Here is a 27,607-nt window from a genome sequence, read left to right as displayed (position 1 = left end):
CCTTCTCCGAGGCCTTCTTTAAGTAAGACACCTCTTACTTGAAGAAGGCCTCGGAGGCCAAAAGCTCAATCTGGAATGTGAGCGTCCTTTAAGTGCTATGTATTTTATTTGTGTTCTATTGTGCCGTCCAAGAATATATATATATATATATATATATATATATATATATATATATATATATATATATATATATGTGTGTGTGTGTGTGTGTGTGTGTGTGTGTGGGTGCGTGCGTGTGCGTGCGTGTGTGTGTGTGTGTGTGGCTGTGGGTGTGTGTATGTGTGTGTGTTCAACACGTGGGAATGCTGTAACTACTCAACTCAACTAATGGAATCTTTTTTTGGGATACAAATGAAAAAAAGTTGACTGCAGGGATCATTGAAGGACATGCTACCATCCATTGAGGAGAAACGAGGTTTACCAAGTCATGGATACAGATAAGCGAGGAGGGGGTAGATGCTGTGGGTAAGGAAAAAGGAGAGATATCGATTCTGATGGAAGTTGGGGGCGAAGATTCTAAGTGCGTTGCAAACTTTAAGAGGGTGGTCAAAGACGATCAGCAGAGACTTTTTTTAGAGTACAGTTCCTCTTCCTTCCGTGCCTGCACTTTACTCTGCTCTGTCGTCCTCAATGGGGCTATGGATAAAAATTTTAAGAACCGGACTTTCGAATTTCGCGATATTACCTGCTACTTTACCAATAATATCATGAATTTCTCGTTCTAATGAGTCAGATAATTGTTAATCAAATGATAGAAACTCAGTGATAATTGGGGATCTCCGTAAAAAGAAAATGTGAAGGAGCTGTTATGACAGATATACTGAAACATCGTTTCCCTTCTTCTGGTGGAGACCAATGTTCGTAAACTTGTATTTGTAAGGTAAACTTGGTATTTATATTTTAAGAACGAATGTTCAAGAGTATCATCAAGTCCTGGGCCACAACATTCGTAGCGGAGTTTAAGTTTAAGATGCGATTTGAAAATATGTTCTACGTTTAATGAAAGTTTCTGCAAATATTTTCTTTTTTACGTCAAGTTTTTTTCAGTTGACTTTCAAATATTTATTTCCCGTTTTACATTGGTTGGTAAATGACTATGTTCGGTTGGAATAAGCTTCAGAGTAAAATAATCGACTTTAAGTTCCCAATTCCTTTCAATCTGTAAAATCCCTACATCTGAGTTACAAAATATTGTCAAAACCTTTGATGTATTGAAGAAACAATATAAATATAAGTATTTAAAAAAGATATTTTATAAAAAGGAATTCATTCATCGGTATGTTTCATTTATACTGACGTGCGATTCACTTGTGAAATATCAGTAAATATTGGATTTAAAATTATTCCCGTGTATATCATTACTAGTAGGAATACCAGCTCAAGAGTGTAGTTGGTCATTTAATGTCAAATTTGATGTAACTTAATAGACCCTAAACTGTATTTGAAAAATTACAGATTTTGAACATTAATAAAACTTAACTCCCATATAATGGTTTAATCTTTGGAAAATGCGTGAATTTGCAAGGAAATGAAACCTGGAGAAACCCATTTAAGTATCTTCTGCTGTTCAGGTCACTATGCGAAAATTTCATGCGTGCAATATCCCAATCCTGAAACGTAACTTTAAGAGCATTCGGCGAATGTGAGGTGAGTGAGAGGTCACCTTAATAACAGAGCAACTTACTCAATCTTTATTTCATTCCTTTCATGGGATGGCTTCGGGGCGTGACGGTGACGCAGGCGGAGAAGAGATTACCGAGGGAAACGTAAAGCTGATGTGGCAAGGATGGCAAAGGCTGCGTTTTGTAGGTCGGCGATAATAATGATGGCGATGACGATGATGATCCCTCTGAGAGCTTAGCTTTGGCGGTGAGGTTACTACTCCTTCTCATCTCCACTATTACGCCCTGCTCTTCCACTTCCCACACTCGGCCTCTGTTATACATACCGTGTCCCGCCAACCTCTGCCCAAACCTTCACCCCGCTCACCCACTCACCGAATCTCTCTCACAGAATCCCTTCTCCGTTTGCCCCCACAGTCTTACCCTTGCTTTCAGTGATTGCTCTGCGATTATTACTGTGCACACAATGCTAACCTATTCGCGAGATTTACATCTCACTGCGATCTGATTTCCAGATAGGAGGGCCTTCGGTAATAACTGAACATGGAGGAAAAATGGCTAATAACTGATTAATGTTTTTCGTAAAATGAAAGCGGGAGTTTACACTAAGGATTGGGAGTTCAGTTCATTTCTTCCAGGCCGTTGTAAGTCCACTAATTCTTTACCTAAGGAGATCATTCTGATTAAAAGTTACAATGATTTTAACTTAGTCACTAAAACGAATATTAAGCTTTGTACTCAAGAATAATTAAAAATGAAATATGGTAACAATTTTCCATTCAATAATGATTTATTACACGAATGGTTTCGATGCACTGCAGCCTCCTCAGGGGAAGGAGAGACCTGAAGATTAAATAGTTTTTCGAAACCGTAGTCGTTTAGCAAATCAATATCTCTTGGAAAATTATTGTGGTTTGGTGATTTTATGTTTAAATCCACAATATATCTTGCCCAAAACTATACATTCCTTCGAGTTATTAATTTTACACATGCGTTACGTACTAAAACATGCTGAGCATTTGAAAATAAAAAGCTCAGCATATTTTACTGGTTCTTGGAGGAATAAATTAATGTTTCGAGCAATGGTGAGATCAAATGGTGTATGAAACATTGAAACGCGGAAGTGAGTAATTGACTCAAAGAATAATTTAGATGTCAAGTATATTGTGAATATAAATACATAATTCCATTTCTGTCCGATAGCATATGTCAATTCTAAAAATTCTTGAAGATGTAATGGAATATAAAAATATCATGTGTAAATAGCCAAACAACTAACAAGTCAATGAGTTTGATTTGGATGTACCTGCTATGCACTTGTAAAAACAATTAGTGAATTAGATTATAGGATAGGGCTTATTTTACGAATGAAAAAATTGTAATTGTAAGTTGTAATTTCATTCTAAGTATTGATAACTTCGTTTTAGATTCAAGTATTTCATTAAAGGCAAAATTTATCGGATCTCCGTGTGGCAGCGAAATTATTTTTTTTTATTTTCTGTCTATTCAAAGCTAAGGTTGATTAAGAGAGAGTCAACTATATAGCATATCAGAGAGAAAGAAAGAAAAAAATCTCGGTAAATATCGTAGATGCAAGGATTAACATCATATATATGAATATTTGTGCAGTGGTTGCAATAAAACCATTTCACGAATATTAAAATGTTTCTTCAAATTTTACCGCAGTCATTGAAAGTTTCACCGACATGAAAGTCGCGACTTTGGAAAACCATTGACACAATTCGCTTGAGTGACTCCCAGTGAGACAGCGATGTATTTACCTCATGCAAACGTACCTTGATTCCTATTTTGTTTACAAGGCAAGCATCACCGTTGCGTAGAAATCGAAGCGCAGCCGCAAAAATCTTACAGTAGACAGAAACTGCCGACTCTTGGCAAGACACTTTGACTCTGCTCCAGTAAAGGGATGCTAGCGACATGAAACAATTGGAATACGGCTGATTCGCTTGGAGTTGACTCCAGTCTAATTGCGCGTCAGTCATTTGGGAGCATCAAGTGGTTATCCTATCCAATCAGCATCCAATTATTAAGCATTGAAATGACTACTTTTTGGAGCACGTTTCGAATATGTTATCGAATATAGTATTACTTTGATACCTTTGGTTCGTCGGAAATTTGAACATTAAAGGTGGGATGTATGTTGAGATAAATCTCGGAAGCGAAATATTGAGGAGTGCAAATACTATGAAGGAATCATCGTTTGCGTGTTATCGCTCTAAACACTCACTAAAACTCGTCGACGGAAGCGCTCATGAACTCCCGGAAGCAAGGAGTGGGGATACAATTCTTCTTTCCACCTTACCATTTTAATGAAAACATTTACCCTAGGGTACAACATGCATCGTAAATAAAATTTATTTAAAATAATATTCAATATTTTTCTACATACGGAACACCAAACTTTCGAAATGTTGTGTCTAATAGTTGAATTTTCGAAAGTACAATTATGAAGTTTTACATTTCCTTTCTATTTCAGCATTAATATCTTACTACTATTTCAGTATATCTTACTACTATTTCAGCATTAATATCTTACTACTACTTTATATTGCTGCCGATATGGCCATCAGTCATCAGCCTCATTTCAGAATTTCCGTTAACATTTTTACTCATAAATATTCTTCCTATATCTCAATATTTCACGCCTTTCATTGTAAAAACCGCCGTAATTGATCATCATCTTTGAGAGAAGCATGAGGAAATCAAGTTTCCTGAAAAGAGGATCACCATTGAGAAATACTCTGTCGTCAATCAATTAGATGAAGATGAAATGATATTCTATGAAGCCATTGCATTCTGGAGCAGTCTGCACTATGCAATGTTTCCAATTTTAAATAGAAGAAACCTTACATCTCCCCAAAATTAGGGATAGGTCATGCGGGAGCGTATCTCCGTGGGCTACTCGTTTAATATAAATTACATTAAGCACTGCTGGTATATACCTACACTATGTATTTTTCCTTTCTTCCACCTGAGGAATGATGATTGGTAGATAAGGCTTTAATTTTATGCAATGCAGGACTTTATTCGAGGAATTCCGAAGCGTTTATCATACCAATTCGACCTTATTTATGTCGAAAACAATGTTTTCAGTAGTCTTAGGGTAAAATAGGCAAGAAAAGTGTTGGTACTAGTTTCGCATCGGCCGAAACAAGTACCATATTTTAATTCTACGCATCCCTCATTATTTCGCCGTCTTCAGTTACCTCGATGTTCTTCCTTCCTTGACCTTTTACACCCGCCATTCCTTTCACCACCTCTGCTTAACCCAACCCCTCCTCCCCCCACTTCCCACTCTCCACTTTCCTAGCCCGAGTCCTGGAGCGCTCCGGCATTCTAATTCATCTCCCCTCGAGCCTTCTCGGTCTCTTCAAATCTCTCTCCCGTCCGTCTTTCTTCTCCGGCATCCCATCTTTAATCTAACCCTCCGCTTACTCTCTTCCTTGCCCCATTCTTTTTCCCCACTCCACCCCGCCAATCCTGGGAATACGGCGGCAGCCGAGGACGGGGGAAATGGCCACTCGGATGGAAAATTCAGCGCGACGCCACCAGATGGGGTGCCGGTGATACCCCCGGAGGGAGAGGAGAAGGGAGCGATAGCGAGGAGGTGGGAGTGGCCGGAGGCGAGGAGTTAGTTGGAGGGTGTTTCGAGAGTGTGGGGGAGAAGTGGGAGCGAGGGACGCGGCGGAGTCGGAGGCAGCCGCGGAGGGCGGGAAGAGGAGTGGCATCGGCAGGGTCCGGGAGGAGAAGAAGTGCGGCGGGAGAAGGGGTGGGTGGGAGCCGAGAGGGTTGGGCTTTCGGCCCGTGGGAGTGGCGGGAAGGGAATGGGATGGGGGCGCCTAGGAGCAGATATATTACCACGGCGATTCATTCGACCGATGGCCAAAGGGCCTGAAAAATTAAGGCCACTGAAATAAGCGGTGGGGATATCTCACGTTGATTTCCAGGGGAAGAACAATTGGATGCGAGGGTGGGAAGTGGGGTGATCCTGGTTGGAGGGGATGGGTTTGGTGTGTGCTTGGACTGTCTCTAATGGCTTGAGTTCGATTTCCAGGCTGAATGGATGGACATTTCATCTCTCCTCCCTCAGTTCCCCTTCAGGTTCTGTTCTGTTGCTGCAATTGTGGACGGTCGAATTACAGTCTAGGACACATTGCTTAATATTGCCACGTCGGCAGGTTAGCGCGTAACCTTTCTTTTCCCAAAGATTTCCCACTTTTCTTCATGTCTACGTCAATTGATTATTTTAATAAAAGATTTATAAATAATCACAAATGGAAGGTGGGAGAGTTATATGTTATTTGACATCGGGTCAAAATAGCTGACATATTTGAACACTCGTACCATTGTTTTTAAAATGCGTGATGGAGTTCGGAACGCTTAATTTTGAGTACGCTGCTCATCAGAGCTGCAAATTTTCTGCATCGTGTGTAAGAAAATTGTTGGACTCTTCGCCATTGAGACGCTGTGTAGTCTCTTTTTGGCATGCGACCAGGCTCACGAGACAGTTTTCAAACTAATGAGGTCAGAAAACTCCTATGCCTGAAGCGAGACTCATGTTCAAAATCATTAGATTAAGAAGCGGGAGCTTTAACCACGGGCTTGCTTTATATGTAAGCCAAACCTAAATATAATATAAACATCACACAGGTCTCTCTCTTCAGCTCCTCTTTCTAAACCATATTTTCTCTAGAGATCCCCTCTATGACTAAGTGAATTTATATAGTATTTTTCTTTCGTCATCTACAAGACCGATTAAGCGTTATTTCCACAGCCAATGATAACAATTGAATTTAATGAACTCAACCAGGACGCATACAATTAGCAGGGAATATTATTTGCAAGCTATATGAATAAGATGAGCTGCTTGTTCAAAGAAATTGAGAATCGGATTACAGTAGTACCGTAGTATTAATATGGCAACAGCTATCCATGCAAGTACTCGTCTCGAAATGTACAAGTACAGAATGATACGATACGGTTTCGAGACGGTGAAAATTAGATTATTTACGTATCAAAGAAAGAAAAACGGATCGTAATTAAATTGCAGCGTCAATATTATCAATTAAATTAAATTACTCTGATTAATAAAGGCAATGCCTTCAAAGCAAACGAGGGTTAATAACATTTGTATAAAACGTCTCATTTATCAAAACTAGGGTTAGTCTCAAAAAGCCTTGGAGAATTTGAAGTAAATTGGTAAACAAATAAGTATAAATAGCATGGTAAAGGTCTTGATGAGGAGCGAGATTGCGGGAGAGTAGGGGCTAGATACTTTGTGAGGCCAGGGAAATGTCGAAAGAACGAAACTGAGAAGGGAGAGTAAATAAAAAATAAAAGAGGACGACGAGGAAAGTAGGGAAATGAATGATCAAGGCATGTAGACTGGGATAACTTACTTTAAAAAGCGCACCTTAGATTCTCTTCGAAGAGCTGTAACCTTCACGAGGACTCTCGGTTGGAAGTAAAAGCAGGCCAATATAACCCCAAAACAATGCTATAGTTATTTCCTTTGTTTTATTGTTTTACTCTGATTTCCTGTGCAACGTACAAATAACTACAAATCGACTAACCTGTGAGTAGCTAGCATTCAAATCTTACACATTCAACAACTTTATCCTTTGTATCGCACATAAATAAAGTGCTTATCACATAGAATAAGTTTAAATATTGGGAAAACCTACCTTCATACGACAACATTTCAGGTAGATATATACAGTAATTTGTTCAAAAGATGTGCTAAATAAAAGTGCAATGCATTAATAAATTTGTGAAAGTTGAATAAATAACTTTATAGCACTTAATATTGTGTTCCATTGATTCATTTTAGCTATAGGATAATTTTATCACTCTACTCCATCAGCATGGCAATCATAATCTCTTCTACCCAGATATAATCTTTGATGAATCATATTCAATCGCGGCAAAAACAATTTGACTGAAAAAATTAGCAAATTGAGTATAATAAAAGATGAGAGCAGGAAATTTTTGCAACATATTTTTCGCTATTAGAATGAATGTCTCTGCTGATAAAATGAGATTTTATTCAAGTAAACTGTTGTCAACGATTGGCAAAATAATGGCATGAGCATTAGCTCACAAGTACGGTTATCTTTTAGCAATCAAATTCCTACGGTCGTCAAATGCTCACCAAGTCATCATCGAATCATTGCTATGAGATAATCGTTTTTAATGAAGAATTTAATTTAGCTATGGCTAAAATTAATGAGATCATTTGGTGGCAAAAATGTTGTAATTAGTTTATGAAATTACTTTGTAAATTAGCCCAATAGATTTCTTCAATAACATATTCTTACGCCCTCTCATTTCGAGTATTTCACTATGACTTCTAATCTCCAGGAATGGAAATGAAGTGCTTGCGTAAAACATATTGCAGAATGGGACAAGTATTAATGATAATCTACGGTAAATGTTTTCAGTGTCGGACAACCTGCTTGCACACCCAACAGTGCACCCAATATAGTATATATCAAAATGAATTTGGCGCTTCTGGACCAGAATGCTACCTTATTTTTTAAAAGGCGACTTACTTAAAAAAGAGGTGAATAAATATTGGGCAGAATGGCACTCACTCTTTTCGCTACCTCCAGCCGCCTTACAAGTTAAACTTCAATGCTGAAATTTTGAAGGTAGCAATGACTCTATGGAACATTTACTTTACGACTGTCTCTTAAAGATCAAAACAAATAAAGGTTATCAGTTGGTAGCTAATTGACGCAAATACCCGAATAAATCGTCTTTCCGCCGAGAAGGCAAGGAGAAGGAAAACAAAGCCCGAAATGATGCAGCAAAGAAGGCTGACTGCTCGAGGATTGCGCCATACCCCTCCTCCTCCCTCCACCCCGGAGGGTCGTAAGGTGGACCGCGGATAAACCAACCGTCATCCCAACTCACGCACATTTTCCTCCATTTCATGCCTTTCCCATCCATCGGCGCCCAAAACCATACCTCCCGGCTCCTGTCCTCCGACTCACTGACGCTTATAATCAGAGTTGGCAGTGAGCAGAGCCGAAGGGATGAGAAATTTCCAATCCAATTCCAGACCTATTTCCTTTTGAGGACCGTGAGAGTGAGAAAATGAGGGAGGATGCGGGAGGAAGTGGAAGGGAATGGTGGGAATTGGGTGAAGAGGTAGATGATCGTGAAGGGCACGGAGTGAGAAAGGAAGAGACAGAGGGCGGTGGGTTGTGAGGTGGAAGGGTTAGGCTGATGGAGTGGGGAGGAAGTGAAGGGAGGGGGTTGATGGATTACAACAGGAGATGGAAATACGCAGGGGAAAATGTGTGTGTATATATATATATGTGTGTGTGTGTGTATATATATATATATATATATATATATATATATATATATATATATATATATATATATATATATGTATACATAAAACTCGGAGAGACAGGACTCCGTGAGGAAAAGGAGAAGACGGTAGAATGATAAGGAAAAACAAAAGGGCTATGGAAAAAACAGCACTAGAGAAAGACAAAAACAGGGAGGATTAATCTTATGAATAACGTGTTCCACATTTTTGTCTTTCTGTGTGACGTTTCTATGAGGCAATAGCGCTCAAAGCGAAGCACACCAAGGTGATAAATTGAAGGAGAAGATATTCACAGGGTTGCATACATTAATTTTTCGATGGCGTAATACAAATATTTTCGCTGTCTTTTGAGTTGGAAATTTCTCCCTGCAAATGTGCTGATAATTATAATCCTTAAATTAGTGTATTTATTCAAATTAATCATTCACTCTAACAACTTTGCCATCTCTTATAGTATTTTTGTCAGTTATTGTTTCTAATCTTATACCGCTCTGCTTTTAAAGCTGGGTTCTCCCTAAGGAACTAGAAATATCCGGTTCGGTCTGACGGAGTATTACTTGGAAGTCGGTGCTCAATCATTTTTCGTAACTCAACCGTCGCCTAGTCATAGTATTTCGCTACTATTCTTCGTCATAGCCGTCCGTCTCTCGCTTATTGGCTTAAAGCGCTGATGAATTTAGATGGAAATACAGGCGGAACAGATAGTTGTTTCCCTCTAAAAAGTGCAAGCAAAAAGAGCACATCTTTAGCCTTAGATTAATGTACCCGATGAAAGTAATTGCGATGGAAATTTTGTGAACTGAGAGGATTAGCATGATACAATTTAATTGAAATCAGTGTAAAATCGAGATTCGATGAATTACAACAATTTGGCCAAACTTATTTGCTAATGCCAAAAGTAATGGAATATCAAAGAACTTTTTAAAAATATGGATTGCGGCATAGTAAAGGTTAGAAATGAGGATTTTAGGAAAATGGTTTTTGCTACTAGAAGCATTCATTAGAAAAAGTATGGGTAAAGGAAGTCGTAGTAGTTTGAGCTCGTCGGGCATTTGTTTTACCCTAACATATTTCAGAGCGGTCAACGCCCGGAAGATTTATCAAGGGAGCCGCGTATATGCGAGCAGGCAGTCACACACACTAACACATGCTTCACCGCTTTTCACGCAATCGTACATAACCATCAGTTCCGTTGCTATCAGAGGGTACCCGTATACACAGCTAGAAGACATTATATTTGTATTTCTAGTATAACCAGGCATGGCAACACAGATACCTAAAGCTGTCTGAAATCGTAACCAAGCGTTGATTTTAAGTGCGAGCCTTCGAAAGTTAACGCATATATCCGTTTAAAATTTTGTTTTTCTCGCAACCAATCACTCGGAGTTTGAAGAAAGATTGTCACAAGTCGCGATGTACTAATACATATATCATAAGGTTCTCGGTGCAAAAAAATCATATTAAAGTACGTATTTTGACCCAACTTTATCCTTTGATCCAACTTTATTTATTAAGAAACTTCGGAGTTACACTGATTTCCGACGATCGCCAGTGAGCAGAGAAGTAGACTATCTAGTTCAGTCGAAACTTTCATTACTTTTACGAACTCCGGTATCTATTAAAAGATGAAAATGAAACCCTTTGGCGCTTAAATACAGCGCTAGATATGACGAACAAGTAATATTAAGCTGCCCTCCGGAGGAAAAACTTACTTATACGATATTCATACCCAGGGATCTCCTTTCTCAAAATTACTACCATACCGATAAATTCTACATGAACTTATTTCCGCCGTGTATATATAACGTATGCAATACTTGACTTACGGAACATATAAGCAAGGAATAGAAAAGAGAGATCTGTAAGATAAGTTAGATGCATGACCGGACTATCGGATGTATTTGTCTTTTGAATGCTGAGAAATTACATTCCGATGAGGAATTGGAAAGGATTTGCGAGATTACATTTAAAGTTGAGAGCTTTACATCATTACCATCAAATGTTGTTTTCGGGTTGTAAGCCCCTATAAATACTAATTCTGGTATCTCTTTGTCCGTTTTTCAAATTTGAAATGGTGAAACGTTTCCCCAAACGGAAATAACTGAAAGAATTTGCCTCTAAAATAGTAACTTGCAATTACCGTAAATGTGCCGCGTGAATAAAGCATTATCAGAAATAAAATTATCACTAGTCAGAAACTACAAAGTGAGAATGAATTAAAGAATCCTCGGAAAAAAGAAAGGATCATGATTACATGATTTCGGGTTCCTCCCGATCCATTTCAGCGTATGTCAGTTTCACATTCGGAGCCTTAGGGGGCAAAGATGCCGACTGGAATACCGTAGGGACTATCGGTCAACGCTGGAGAAATCCGAAAACTTTGGAGTTGTTCGAAAGCCACCAGGAAAGTCTACGCAGCACGAAAATAAGGTGAAGAGAAGAAAGAAGCTGGAGGATGATGGTACCGATGAGTGATACACAACCAACAAATCTCAATTTAAAGGTTTCAAGTCTCAACCTATAGTATTTCAACCATTTTTCAAAAATTTACGGTGAAGCTTGTAAAAATTTTTATTGCATCCAATAGTGATAGACTTGAGTTACGTTTGAACGAATATTTCTATTTCGTCATCTTGTTTAAGGTCTTGTTGGTCAATATCTGAGGGATATATTCTTTCTCTCTGCCTATGCACATGCTATATCATTAGGAGAATAGTATGACTTTCATTATTTCTGTGCGCAAATGAATCCTGTCGTTTAACGTTTCTTTCATTTCACGTATTGAATTTTAATTTTATGTAAACATGAAGAAATCACGAATCGATATGTTTCCAGATATGTACGTAAACGCTTCGGTGGGGTTTAGTTTCCATAAATCCTTACATCAACGCTTAACAGTTACTGATCTAAATTATTACTTAATCAGAGCCTATAGTAGACTGAAAGCATTAATAGATTTGAGTAAAAAAATTCGCAAAGTGAATACTTTCTTAACAAGGATATTTCAGAGGAAGTCTATAACTTATAGATAATAATTTGGGCTTAATAAACTACCATTACATTTTTTATTGTATTAGTGTTTTGCAAAAAAAGAGTTCCGTTAAAAGGGAATAAGTTAGGCAGTAAAATGGGTGGTTTAACCAATTAAATTAACAAAATATCCCATGATTATATCTGTATTAGAGTTAAAGGAAATATAGATTTCCTTTAATATAGTTACTTCCCTCATATTGGGCCCATTAGCCGATAGTTCTTGTGTGTATACTAAATTGAGATTTGAGACTCAATAATTTGTATCTTATAGGTATTTTCTTAAGCCAATGAATTATTGTTGTAGTCATTGTCCAATTTCTTCGTCATTCGACGAATCCAAAATTTGAAGGAGTTGCATGGGTTGAAGGATATCTTATTAGATTTTCGATGTTCCATGTGGCAAGGTTCTTTGATTAAAATTTTTAGTTATCATGATGAATAAAAATGCTTTCTTACGGAATTTTTAAGTTTTTAAGCTTATGTTAAAATTGCTAATTGATGTCTCTTTACTCTAATCCTATGTTGGCATTGGTCTCAATGCTATAGAAGTATGTGTGTGCTTTTGCCGAGTAAAATCCGTGGATGATGGAACAAGACGAAGTTTACTAATCTCTAATTATTAATCGGTGATAAGCCATTCACTATTTTAAGTTTTATAAAAATTAACTATCATACACTGGAACTTATTTAATGGAAAAATACATTGTGATAGGGATTACCATCTACTGGCAAATCTTTTTAACATACCATCAGTTACTATTGCACTATGACTATTTATTTTCTCATAACTTAACATCCAGTTAGTAAATATAGTTACGGTACATAATCACCTAGCCAGCGACTAGTTATTAATTTTATTATGCTTGAAGCTACAGGAGTTAAAAGAGCGCTCATCAGCGTTGAAAATAGGTACCTAGGTGTTTGGTGTGATTAATGAACGAGGTTGCAAGGGGTAAAAATGTAGGACCTCGTTTTTTTTAAACCCAGCTTTATTTAAGGTGTTGATGAGTTATGAAGCTAATTCAGGCAGGCACCTGAAAAATAGTGAGCACTTAGGTATACTAATTATGATGAACTAGGGCAAAAATTAAAACTTAGTTCCGTTAATTACATGGCGTAGGCATATATTTACCACGAAGGACATCGTTACATCTTGTAAATGTGATCTATTTCTCCAGCATGCCATCGCAAATGATATAAAGACGCCAAGATAAAACAGAGAAAACTTTTCATTAAATACCTCATGAGTCAGCGTTTATCAAATGCGAGACATTTATGGCTAATAGACTTTTATTTAATCCAAATAAACTTCTTTAGCTCGTTTTGAGGGTATACAAATTATAAGAGGATATTAACATATGCAGTGGTAGCACTAAATCAGGGTCATGAGGCATGCCTTGAAATTGTACTGCTAAAGCACTAATTGAATGTACTAAGATTTGTTCTTTGGTAATAGAAAATAATTTTCTATTTTGAAATATGTCTCCTCTAATATTTTTAAATCAAATATCCACTTTCATCCCTTTGGAAAACAGAAGAATATTTGACCGGTGATATTGACACCTTCAGAAGGCAAGCGCATTTGAAACTGTAAAACTGAAAATATTTTTCCAATATGATTTAAATTTAATTCCAAAGCCAAAAGAACGGTAGGCGCCAATTTAATTTATTAATAGATTTTTGAAGTTGGACATATAATTATGGAATTATTTTGAAACCCACAATTTTAAGCTGGATGTAAATTCATCACCACCGACACACACTCAAGTCATTGTTTTCTGAGGTGAACGTATATAAAAAATCTTCAATGAAGGGCGTCTGGTTGGAGCTGTAAAAAACATTAATGTACCAAACCGAAAGCACATGAAATATTTATAAGCGTCACTTTCATTCCTTATGTATATACTCTCTTTTTCCATGATTGTATTTATTTTAACAATTGATTACCCATCACCGCTTATATATATATGCATGCATTTTGCATATAAGGACATTACTACGGTTCTCTTCCATGAAATTTAAAGGTGAATACAATATAAATTTATTTATTTATCTCCAAGAAGATTATTTGCATCGATATTTATGCTTTAATAATAATTTGTATCTTCAGTGAACTTTATCTTTGAATGATTTCAATTCCGAGCGAGGTTATTCGTAGCTAAGGGTATGAATTGAGTTGGAAGAGTAATGCTACAATCATCTTGCCTGGCGGCCCATTTAATTCTGGAAAAATTTCATAGAATGGCCGCCAGCAATCTTAGTAACTTTAATTCATATTTAACATTAAACATGAACAAATTTCATATTAATTATTTTATCTTCGGGTACTGTAAAGATATTTGTGTGACCTTTAAGCAGTTTAATGCATTATTTAGTTGTATAATGCATCAAATGTTCTGTTTAATGACGAGCACTTCTTGAATTTTCCAGTAGATAAAATATAATTACGAACAAAGAAAAAATGTAAACTAAGTCCATCCAAAGATGGAAGAATTATGAATCCTTAGTCGGCTACCGAAAGTCTGAAGAATTAAGATAATGTGTCGTTTTTATATTTTCATATCGCGATAAAAGTTGAGTATTCCAAATTGAGAACTGAACTACAAGGACTTGGCTGGATGAATTAAATACAAGGAAAATCGATCACAGTCTCTGAGGTTGTCATATTAATCTTGAATAGCCGACATCATTAAGCAACGATTTTTTTTGTGGTATATAAACAATGACCGATTTCCACGTCAGTGTACTTACTCGGCATTAGTTTCTGGAGTTGGTAGATCTCCAATAGTCGTTAAAGTGAGCGTTGACCAGTAGAGGGATCCGAGATACTTGCGAGTTAGAGTAGCATAGTCACCTTCCAAGCGATGTGGATACACCCAGTCACCCTGAAGATTAAAAAGTGAATAAAAATAGGAATATGAAGTAAAGATTATTGAATTGAGATTGAAAATTAAATTAAGAAAATCTCACTTATAGATTCTTTAGAACGGGAAAATTTTAATATGAGAGAAATAGGATGAAGATTCCGATTTATCAGGACAATATTCATTCAAACTTACTCGTAATTTTAGTTGGTCCGGAAACGTATGTTAAGATACTAAATTTCAATTGGATAATTAAGAGAGTTTAAAAATACCATTTTAATAACCGGGGAGCTCACATCCTAGTGTTTTTATCATTCAATCTAAAATAGGCTTAAAATTGTTTCCGATATAGAGATAGATAGATAGATAGGTAGAGGTCTAGAGGACCTACCTTGAAATAATGTAATAATATATTTCATAGCAAATGTAATCATAACATATATAAAGAATTGTGAATTATTAGCACTTTTGAGAACCAAAAACTTGTAATCAAAACTTAGAAGTGGTTTGTAAAATAATAAAATATTTTATTGAGATTATACAGGGTTCGTCCGGAAAATAAGTGTACTGAGCTCAGAAAAAAAATGTATTACACTTTTACATATCTTAAGCTAATATTCCTCAAAATAGGACCCTTGTGAGTCGATACACTTGTTCCAGCGGCGTTCCCATTCCTGGAACGCTCCCGCGAAGGCATCATCGGGAACCTCTCGAAGACACGTCGTCACGGCCTCTTTGACGGCGTCCAAAGTCCCGTATCGCGTTCCTTTCAAACTCCTCTTTATCTTCGGGAACAGAAAGAAGTCCGGTGGTGCCAAGTCCGGGCTGTAGGGCGGGTGCGGCAGCGTTGCCACGCCGTGCTTGGCCAAGAAGTCCGACACGACAAGCGCGGTGTGAGACGGCGCATTGTCGTGATGCAGCCGCCAGATGTTTTTGATCGCCGGCCGGACGCGGGCGACTCGTTTTCGAAGCCTGTCGAGCACTTGGACGTAAAATGCAGCATTTACAGTTTGTCGTTCAGGTACAAATTCGTAGTGGACGACTCCCCTTTTGTCAAAAAAGACAATGAGCATCGCCTTGATCCGAGATTTGCTCATGCGAGCTTTCTTTTGACGGGGTGATGATGGGGTGTGCCACTCCGCACTTTGTCTCTTCGACTCCGGGTCGTACTCAAAGATCCACGTCTCGTCACCCGAAAAAACGATCTCTAAAAAATGTGGATCATTTTTGCAGTGATCCGCAAGTTGTGTCGCGATTTCCAAACGATTGAGTCTTTGATCATCACTGAGCACTTTCTGCACCAACTTTGCACAAATTTTTCGCATTTGTAATTGGTGCCTAATAATCTCGTGCACTATTGTTTTTGGCACATTACACTGCTCTGCTATCATCCGAACACTAAGACGACGATCAGAGTTCAGTACATCGCGAACTTTTCGCACATTTTCGTCGGTGAGTGTCGTTGATGGGCGTCCAGGCCGTGGTTCGTCGTCGACCTCTTCTCTGCCCTCCACGAACATCTTGTGCCACCGAAAGATCATGTTTCTGGACATGGCTGACTCCCCGTAAGCCTGGTTAATCATACCGACAGTTTCGGTAGACGATTTCCCAAGCTTTACCGCAAATTTGATGGAATAACGCTGCTCCAAAAACTTCGGCATCGCGTTCCGTGACGTGGGTCGAGCGTGGAGGTTCGCGTTAACAGAGCTCCTCACTACACCACAGCTCAGAGCCGACTGCCTTTTTCAGCGTCGCTTGCCAACATACCCCCCTCCAATCGCAGCCCATCAGAGCGGTGCTGGGCGCGCCTGGAGCGGCGGGAAAAAATCAGTACACTTATTTTCCGGACGAACCCTGTATAGATTATAAACCAGATAAGATATTTTTAAATAACTTAAGTCAGTCGCTAAAACCATCCCCTGATGGAATACACAAGTATCTGTTTTCATAGAGGAACAAGGAATTGATTTTCCGGACTGAGTCATCTTGATAAGCAGAATTGTGACTAAATATTATTTTGGGCCTGGTTTTATGAATGATATATTTAACTGTATTCGAATATTTGCTTAGTTATTTATAAAGACCGCTAAATAAAAACACACAATCAAATAGCATGATAGCAAAACAACAGCGCATTGGAATGCTTTCATTTCATGAATATGGAGACACGACTTGAGGAAAGTTATAAAAAATACATCCAACTAGGGATTTCAACGTCCAAGTGTAAACAATACGATATCATTTTTTATGCTGAAATCTTTTTGTTGACTTTCTTACATTTTTACACTGCTGGTTTTGGCATGCGTAATAATTTATTTTTCACTTATGTCACTATCCGATATTAATTTTTTCTTTATGTGTCTACTCAATATCCTCAATGACATTTATTTCCACTCACTCAAGATATAAGATGTTTTTAGTACATCAGACCCCGACCGTTGCGGAATGACGGCATTCTCAAAACTTTTCCAATACACATGGCCCTATAGGAAGTGAATGAGGTCGATCGAGTGCACTTCAAATAATTTCATGTGGTCATTTTTTTCCTTTCATTTCCAAACACCCCTGCTGGTATGTCTGTCATGTTCCTATGCCAGAGGTAGATTTTAAATTTCTTTCACCCCCTTGCACTGAAAGCCAGTTTGCCATTTACCAGTTTGCGAAAGTTGGTAAGACACATTCCAATTCCATTCGAAAGAATTTAATTCAACAATATTTGCACTTTTCTTTCGGAATGATAAAATTAAAATTTGACTTTTGAGCTCTTTTTTCTGTTTTTCTCTCTTGTAAAATGAACTAATTTACCTATCGTAAAGCCATATAGTTACTCAAAATCGACAAATTTAGTGCATTTAGTGATGTACTCGTGCCATCTAATCAGAAAGAAATCTTATGAAAATGTCACAAATTAGGTAGTATAAACAACAAAATTACTAAGAAAAGGCTGCAGGTTTAAGTATTTTGTTTATAAATTTACGGTCAGGGATAAATGGGAAAAATAAAATAATTGACTGAGACCAAGAAGTTTGATCGGAATGAATGAAAATACATTTATTCAGAAAATCTGAAGCGGAGGTCCAGTAAATTTTTTAAAAAAGTCATGAAAGATATTTTGCTAACTTTGCCGCTCATTTCTGTTCGTAGTAGTAGTAGTAGTTTTGAGGGGAGGCGACCGACAGCTAAGGTCATTTGCGCCATAGGGGAAGGACCGGAAAGGATGAAGGGTGGAGAGAAACCCGGCGTCGGCATTAGCCTACTCTTTACGAAAGGCGCCAAGGGGTCCGCGGCTTAACGTCCCATCCGACGGACGGCGTACTCACTCAAAGTGCCCTCCACAAAGCACCTCAAGTAGGGATCGAGATACCTCTGAAAAATATTCAACACCGCCGGGATTTGAACCCGCGCCCTCAGGGTGGGAAGCCAGTACGTTAGCCCCCGCACCATCTCGATCCCCTTTCTGTTCGTTTACACTGGATGTTGCTTATTGTCACTGAGCGAGACAGGGTGCAATACATGACATATTAGGCTTAAGGATAAACATAATGGATAAGAGTATAATTAAACAGGAGCTTGGAGGAAAGATAATAACAATTAAGGGGAAGTTAGCTTTTTAGGAAACGCACATCATTACTCTAATATTGCTTTTCGTCTCCTCATTCTATTTGTTTGACTACCAATATAAATAAACTTAAAACAAAAGCGGGAAAATTACTTAACTTTATTTCAAATTACTTAATGCATCAAAAATTTATTAATTTTATTTGTGGTTATTTATTTTTATGAATCAAGGTAATAATTCCATCACAGTCTCACACTTCCTATATACCTGTGGTGACATGCTTCGGTGTTTTTTAACATGAGACTTACCTGAAATCCTTCGGCTTCAGAAAGTAAATAGTAGAAGCATCCAAACCAATGGGCAAGAATAAGTAAGATGTGAACAAGGTTGACTACTCGCCATAGGTTGGGATAAACTGTGCGCGACTCCACCATGTAGTAGTAGTCGACAAGGCGGTACATCTGAAATGCAAGTAGATGAAGACGGTTGAAAAAAGGCATACATGTTTGCAATCTATAGGTATGGCAATTTTATCTTAATTGCTATAAGGTTGAGCACTGTCTAAAGTAAAATATCAACGTGAGGAACCTATGTTCGAACCGCGATTATTGAATGCTAGAAACGCTTATTAGATTTCATAGACTTATACTAAAAAGGATAGGGACTTGTGCCTATATTTGAATAAAAATCACTCAAGGTTGACACTTTTTATAAAGCGTTTCATTCTGATACGTCGGAGCACGAAAAATTCTCTTTGAATTTTATTACCTTTTCAATCAATGCATTAGTGCTAAATTTTCTTTGATTTAAACTTAATTAATTACAAATCCATTTTCATCTGTAGGATAATCCAGTGATTGGGGAATATTCCTCTCAATTAAATATCGGCATCCATGTGAGAGTAATACAAAATTCATTACTTTCATTATAAAATACATACTCTAAATAATTCAAATATTTGTTACTTCAACATTTATTATTCACCAGGGCGTTCTTGGCACAATCAAAATCTGTCATGAAAACAATTAAAGTAAGGCCAATTTCTGTTGAGCGCTCAGGATTTTCTTCCATGAATATTTTCTGTTGTTTGCGTATCTTGCGAGGAAAGGACGAGCCCTTGAATTTGACAGTGTAGGTATCTATCCCTCAACTCAAACGCATTGATGCTTCACTTGAGATATTTTGCGTGTTTTATCGACCTTTTCGATCAAAACTGAAAGATTATAGTAGCAATAGGTTCCTAAGTTCTGTATACACTATTTTCTACAACTACATTTAAACATTTTTCCCAATACTATATTATATTACCGAATTGGATAATTTTTCTAGGTATTAGCAATATAAAAATAAAACTTTATACTAATTTAGAAATAAAAAGTCTCTTTTATAACATTTATCATTAATCATATATTAAGACTTGTTATGAATGATTACATGTAGCACGTAATAAAAAGTTAAAAACTATTTATAAAAACGTGAAGAATCACGATCGATATTTTAGCTATCAATTTTTTTATGGACAAGACAATAAAATACACTCTGCAATACACATTGAAAAAATCTCATTTTATAAAGAAAATAAGAAATGAATGCACGGATCTTCATTCATTTTTCTGGTACCTAAATTATTTAAAGAGGACATTTTGTGACGGGAAATGCGAAGGTAATTAGACAAATGAGAAAGGATATATTATTACTTCTTGGCATTAACTTCACGAGCGGAGCATTTGGGAAACTACTTGTTGATCCATGATGCTCCTCTTCATTTAGGTAATGTAATAAGCCTGGTGAGACATAGTCGTGGAACGCATCCAGTTACGTAAAAATTTATTAACATCCCAAAAAGAAAAGGGTGTTATTATTTAAACAGCAAGCTTATAGTCCCGCAATATAGCATGGCATATTTGCTAGCATTATATTTAAAGAAAGTCCTTACATCATTGTTCATTTTGTCATTCATCGTCTCGGGATTTCCCATTTATGATCACAAAGATACAAAATATGATGAAAAAATTTCAGTGGACGCATAATTTATCAACGAAGCGTTAACCTTTAGGATTAGAGCGACGTAAAAGGTCAATTTGGATATTTTTCTCGGTGGGTACGGAGCGAGAAGCCGTTGTTATTCGCGTATAAAGGATCGAAAAGGAAGGCGGACGTTGCGAACTGGAAACAGCCTTGGGTTTTATTACCAAATGGAGCGTTAAAGTGGAAATTATTCGCCAAAAACGAAGCTAAATAAAAATCGCTATCCACTCCCCATGTCTCTGTACTTCCCACCCAAATCCCTTCCAGCTTTTTGACCCTTTTTACATTCATGCCCTCACACGCTTTTCCCCTTTCGTACGTAAACTTTGCCTTCTCAATTCTCTCTTTCATGTTTCATTTACTTCACTCTGTGTTTCGCGTACAAGCATTGTGCATCCGGCATTTGTTTTCAGGGAAGCACTTTTGACGGGAAGTATCTGCCGGATGTACTTGAGAGTAGCAAAGGGTTTCATTTCCTACCCCCTTACTCACAGCCATGCACGAAAGAGAACAGAAAGAAAACACATGCTCTCTGTTCCACTCCCGTCCAATTGGCGTATTAGGATTGGCAATGCTCACACACCTACACCGCTTCGTGTTTTCAAGGAGGGGGACACTTGCACGTAAAAATTGGGCATTTATGTATTCCCCTCCCCCTAACTTCTTCACTTTCCCTCATTCTCCCATTCCTCTTGCTCCGTTGCAGCCGAAGTATCACGTTTGTCGAAGGCGCGCTCTTTGAGAGGGGGTATAACTTGTATGTGTGCCGGAAGTGACCTAAATTTATTAAGATTTTCTTTAAGAGATGCAGACCGTTTCCACGTATCCCGTGTTGTACGGGAAATACTAATTAGTCAACGGGCGGCGTGCATAGTCAAGGAGATCAATAAATGGGCAAAGAAATGTATGAAAATTGATCGTTCCTTCTCCATGAAAGAAGTTACTCCCCCAGTTTGAGTTTGATTGCATTAGGAGAAATTGGACAGAAAACTTTCTTTAAGCCCTTCCTTTTTTCTTCTATTTTGTAAATAATACACGCATAGTTTGCAAATTGTTTGAAGTGTTTGACTAATTGAAAAAAGGACACAGATCTCGATTATTTTATAACATCAGTCTTTTCACCCAGATTTGCCATTCTGGGAATTATTTCTAAATGTTTCAAGTACTCTTCTTCCACTTATTGCCGTCAGATATCTGAGATAATAGTGCTCGTTTTTTGCGTAAGTATGAACTTATTCTCATCAATGTTTTCTCAAACATAAGTGCACACGTCTGCAAAAAATGGTAAACAGAATCCTGATTTGACGACCTATTTGGATAATGCAATAATCATATCAATCGGCATCCACCTCGAAAAGATAACCCCCGTAAGTAGTCTGTGAGAATAACTGCTTTAAATTTTCTCAAAGAGAGTATACCATATAATTGTGCTAGTGTCAAAAATTCATACTTAGAGATTGATAACAGTAAGATTCAAGCGCGTACCTATATACTTATAATAAGCTGATCATGACGATGTTCATAGCTTCTTAATAAAATTATTTATAAATAGTGTTTTTAGCAGGTTATGGTGCCCCACGTGGGCATGATTCGGCTATTGATTGGTGCGGAGTGAAAAAAGTGTTGGGAAAAGGAGTGCAAGAGGAGAGAGCAACCGGTCGAAGGGAAACTACTCTAGAATGAATGATGCGAGCCAATGTGAGGTAGGCGAAACGGAAAGCCAATAACTCACGGCTGCGTTTTCGAAACGACGCGAATGACGAGTGAACATTTTGAACGCAGAGACCTGTAACTCGATAAAGGGTGAAATCGTAATGGCCCGGTGAAGATGAAAGAATTAATTAACCAGTCATCCGTTGGGAGCATTCGAGGCTGAACTGTATCTAGAAGAGTACAGATTTGATTCTCAATTTTCTGATTGTCGAAGCTCATTGTTTTGGAAATCGAAAGAGAATCATTGAAATTCACATGTAGCAACATTGTATGAAAACTTTGATTTCATGCAAAAACCTCAAGACTTAAAAATACGCTAATTCTATTCAAATATGAAATCTAGGTAGCTGTAAAGAAACTGCAAGGTACAGGTATATGAACGTCATTCAATTTTTAAAGGATTAGATTATTAAAATTCAGAGCATTAAAATTTCGTTGCAACTTTCAATAAAAGGTAAAAACAGACTGGTCTGAGACACATGGTGAACTTTCTTGCTGAAATAGTTGAGATTTAAGATGCAAAAATTTCAATTAAGCAACTAACGAATAGGGAAGTAATGTATTTCCAGAGGTAGGATATACTTTTTATCTACAAGTATGATTGGTGATCAAATATGCAGAGCATGATGAAAGTTTACAACACTTATACAAATTTCGATTGAATGTTTTCGCTTTAACATTTGTTTTTCGCTGTGCAACATTTATGGATTTGATGGGCATTCAGAAGGATTGATAATCTAGATTAACATATTGGAAACTACTGTTATGGTGTACCTTAGGAACGAATAGTTGAATCAAATATATTTGTTCTTCGTATACGTAAAAGGAGCTATTATTGTTGAAAAATTAATAGAAAAATTATTTCTTTAAAGATTCTTTGATGTTCCGTTGAATACCGAAATTCTAATTTGGGTGAAAATTCTCTCTTTTGTTTTTTATCAATCGTTATATTTTTTGAAAAGGACAAATATGTATGCATTTAAGTGCAATTTTTTTAAGGTTGAACGTTTTATCATTCTGCTCCAGTATATATATTTCCTCCGGCATGCCTCATACCAAAGATATTGCGCTGTTGCAATAAAAACATTTTATTGGATTTTAATTTCATGTTACTAGCATGTACATTAGATATTATCCAACGAACACGCCAATGAACTTCAGAAAACGCCTCTTCTTACAAACCTGAGCATTATATTAGTGAATAATCTTACCAAAAGATGTATAAAAGTAAAAGAAACTTTGAATACAATCTCCATATTTAGCGTTTTATACATTGTTTCAGTGGTTACATTGCTGAAAGAGTCACTTCCGCGTGAAACGCAACGACGAGAATCAAATATCTGCAAAACCCAAGCCGTTTCGTGGCACTTCAATCATTCTTAACTTTCATTAAACTGGAATTACTACTTGAATACGTTGGAAAAAGAAATTGATCCTCGCTCCAGAACAAAATCAACTTCTGTACCCTTTAAAAACAATAATTTTGGTTCTTAGATATCTGGGCCAGAGTTCACCGGATAATATTGAATTGAAACTTTTCACAGTCATGAATAAAAATGCATACCATGAAAAAAATCCCCATGTCGCCTTCGTAAGCGAGGAATTCTGATTGGAAAGGTCTACTGCAAGGAGAGTTGCAAAACGATCAACACGGCGTTGATTTAAATTTGAAACGGGACCGACGGTGAATATCGAGAGGCGGGTGTACGTTGTGCCGGAAGCAAGATATTGAATTCGAGGGATGGGTGGCAGTTGAGTCGGGTGAGTGACATGGAGCGGTGACGGAACCGAGTGTGGGGGAGTGAAGCGTGGGAATGCATCAGATGCTTCCTGGGCTGGCCTCTTTGCGCCTTCTTGTGAGCATAATGTATACACTCGGAAATTTCTCATTCCCCTACTCGGTGACCTACATATTGGTCGCTAGGTATCCTACCATAATTCGTCACCCATTCCATCGGAGGCGTCTCCGATGATGTAGCGACACGTTCCCCTGGTCGACGTTTGCCGCTGGCGTTTGGTTTTCCTTAGCCTAAGTGCTAGTCTTTCCATTAATAAAGCTCTCATGAAACCTGAATTTAGTGTGCTTACAAGGTGATAAACCCCATTCTTACCGTCTTGTTTACATTTTACCGTCACGTTTACTCGTATCATCAAGTAAAAATATTTACTTAAAACACCTTAGTTTTGAAATTTACTTAGAAGGAATTTTACAGATATTTTAATTAAACGAGTGTAACAGGCATCTTTTATAAGCATAAAAAAAGGATTTAAGGAAATATTTCCATGTCTTTAACTGAAGATACAGAAAGTGAGTGCTGCGTTAGATTGCATATTTCACCCGATATTTTGCGTTCGAATCAAGCACATTTATGGTTGTGACTCAATGAAAATGTTTGATATCGAAAGTTAAATGTAACTTGGTAATATTTTATAATTTTGATCTACGCACGGCTTCAATTATACACGATGGATCTTAAATGTGGACAAGGGTAATGGCGCAGGTTTACTTTACTAGATTTACAGACGTACTAGGGAAATGTTTATCGACAAATACTTCCCATGTTTTTAGTCAGTGATGAATAAAATTTCAGAATCACGTAGCTTGGCGGAATACGGGCACACCGGGTGCGGGTTCGATTCTTCAGCCCGGGCGTGGATCCTTTGTCCCGTACTGAATTTTCCACGGCTGGGATTATTTTGCATTTCGAACTAAGCTCTCGTAACACCTTAAATTAATTCACAACTAGATACTTTTCTAAATCAAGACAATATCCCGCAAGCCGTGGCAAGGTTGTGTGGCAGGGGGTGGTAGGGATACCTTTAGGAATGATTTGACCGTACTTTTGGAGTAATTAGCTGCAAGAGAACATATTCAGGAAAACGCTAACATAAATTATTTATAATAAAGATTGCGTGACTAATGTGCGTCTATAAAATAAATAAATAAATATATATATATATATATATATATATATATATGTATATATATTTATACACACATACGCATATAGAAATAAATAATTAGAAAAACTAATTAACGGGACTCATACATACTTCGAGAGGTCTTGTCCCAACTTTGTAAAATAAACTCTAAATATTATCAGAAGCCTAATTTATCAGTTATCATTCTGCTAATAATGGTATTATATGGAGGCCGAGGAATTTAAGGGTGTTATAGTCGAGAGCTACAAATTAAATATATTTACATTCTACCCAGAAAACGTATTAGATCCTATTTTTCAATTTTATTTTCATTCTTTGACGAGCTCACTGTACGACCAAGGTATTAGAACAATTTTTTCACTTTTTCCATTATGTCATAATTACTTCCGTTATTACTATTTCTTATCTTAATCAAGTTCTTCTAATTGTACGACGGCTGCTAAAAGAACCGGAGGCCGACCCCGGTGGCGGCGGGGTAACGTCCTCGTCTGCCATTCCAAGGGTCGCGGGTTCGATTCCCGCCTGGGTGAGTTTTCCTCCACCTAGGGCTTGGGTGTTTGTAATTATGATCATTGTTATCGTTGTTAATAGTTCGATGTAAAGGCCAGAATGCGCTGTTTTCGGACTTATACTGAATAAATAAATAAATAAATAACACTCGATGAATAAATTCATTAAATGATTTCCACATTTTTCGGGCTGCGTCCGCGTATGTCGTTTAAAAGTACAACAGTTTCGCCAGCTATCCTGCTGGCGTCCTCAGGTCAAGGATGAAAAGAAGCTTGTTGTCCCGTCTTATATAGGAAAAAATCCGGCGCCAATACCGGGAAATTTCTTGGCCAATCAGGGAACGTCCTCATATTTGCGCGGGATTATTCGTTTCCACGCACTGTGGAGTGGATATCCATCCTCTCTGTTAAAATTTTTTGGCCTTTTAACGATTTCAAGTGACTCCGATTCTATTGCCAACGAGAAGAAACACTTGACAAATGCCCTGCAAAGGAATGGATACAGCGCTCATATGATCCAAAAAAGGGCCGAGAAGGAAGAAAAGAAGAGACAAACCACCGCTGTTCCTGACAGAGAGGAAGACTCCAGACCACGTCCGAAGGCTTACGTCACCATCCCCTTCATCGCAGGGACTTCGGAAAGAATCGCGAGGGCTTTAAGGAAACATGATGTGGTGACCAGATTCAACTGCGTCACCAAGATAGCTGACACCCTACCCGGACCCAAGGATGGAATTTCACCGTTAATATCAGAAGGCGTGTACCAAGTGCCATGCTCCTGTGGCAAATGGTACATCGGTGAAACGTGCAGAGCGCTGAAAACACGCATGAGTGAACACCAGAGGGCAACCAAGGCCAAACAGTTTAGAGCATCGGCCATCGCTGAGCACGCCTGGAGTGAACCTGGACACTCTATTCTCTTCGACGACGCTAAAATAATAGCGAAAGAAGGAAAATACTTCCAGAGAATAATCAGAGAGGCCATTGAAATCGTTAAAAGGCCAAAAAATTTTAACAGAGAGGATGGATATCCACTCCACAGTGCGTGGAAACGAATAATCCCGCGCAAATATGAGGACGTTCCCTGATTGGCCAAGAAATTTCCCGGTATTGGCGCCGGATTTTTTCCTATATAAGACGGGACAACAAGCTTCTTTTCATCCTTGACCTGAGGACGCCAGCAGGATAGCTGGCGAAACTGTTGTACTTTTAAACGACATACGCGGACGCAGCCCGAAAAATGTGGAAATCACCTACTCATCGCCGCGGAAACCTTCGAACGAACAAATTCATTAAATATTGCTGGAAAGCATACACGGGAAAAATAACTGACATAATAAATGCGTTAAAAACACAAGCCCTTTAATTTTACACTCCGTACACTAGTTTAAAACACATGTCTTGCAAAAAAAGGTCTTTTATAGACTGTTGCTATTTATCCCGATTACTTGAAATAATCATAACAGAAAAGCTGGAGTTTTTTCTTTGTGTTTTTCTAAGATTTGGCCCTTTCAATTCTATCAATATTAACTTATCGGAATTGGTGAGTAAAGCATTATTTCTGGCATCTTATCGCAAATCTGAGGTTTCCTACATATTCTACTTGAAGAGAGTTCTAAAATAAATAAGAAAAGAACTATCCCCAGGCAAAATAGAACACGATGAACGGGTCAAGGTTGTCGATTAAGGGTCAAAGTGGTATTTTTAAAGCAAAACTTTCACTCATAAGGATTCCGACAGTCAGGCGATGCGAATCCACTTTACGTGGAGATCCAACCAACTCGAAAGCCTCGACATTTTCACCATTAGCTTCCGCCACTGCCGCCGACACTCACGAGATGGATAAGTTCAACTTCTTCAGAAAAAAACTTTCGAAACTCATGCGACGCCGTTATCACCTTGACCAGAAGGAACCACAGAAATGAGACATGGAACGTGAACGAATATGAGGGACATTTAGGAGGAAAGAAGAA

The 27,607-nt window shown here is 37.8% G+C and overlaps 1 protein-coding gene across 1 annotated transcript in view; it reads right to left on the bottom strand.

Moving 5' to 3' along the window:
• Positions 1-27,607, bottom strand: part of LOC139697493 (uncharacterized) — a 678,343-nt gene that overhangs the window by 105,104 nt on the left and 545,632 nt on the right. The window contains exons 6-7 of the mRNA XM_071596219.1: positions 18,750-18,902; positions 14,770-14,903 (exon numbers count right to left, since the gene is read on the bottom strand). Coding sequence (XP_071452320.1) covers positions 14,770-14,903; positions 18,750-18,902 — 287 coding nt within the window. The remainder of the gene's footprint in view (positions 1-14,769; positions 14,904-18,749; positions 18,903-27,607) is intronic.

Source organism: Hetaerina americana, unplaced genomic scaffold, assembly GCF_022747635.1.
Source record: "Hetaerina americana unplaced genomic scaffold, ioHetAmer1.1.p SCAF_78, whole genome shotgun sequence".
NCBI lineage: Eukaryota > Metazoa > Arthropoda > Insecta > Odonata > Calopterygidae > Hetaerina > Hetaerina americana.
The sequence above is the reverse complement of the archived record's forward strand: the minus strand, read 5'-3'. Positions and strand labels throughout refer to the sequence as shown.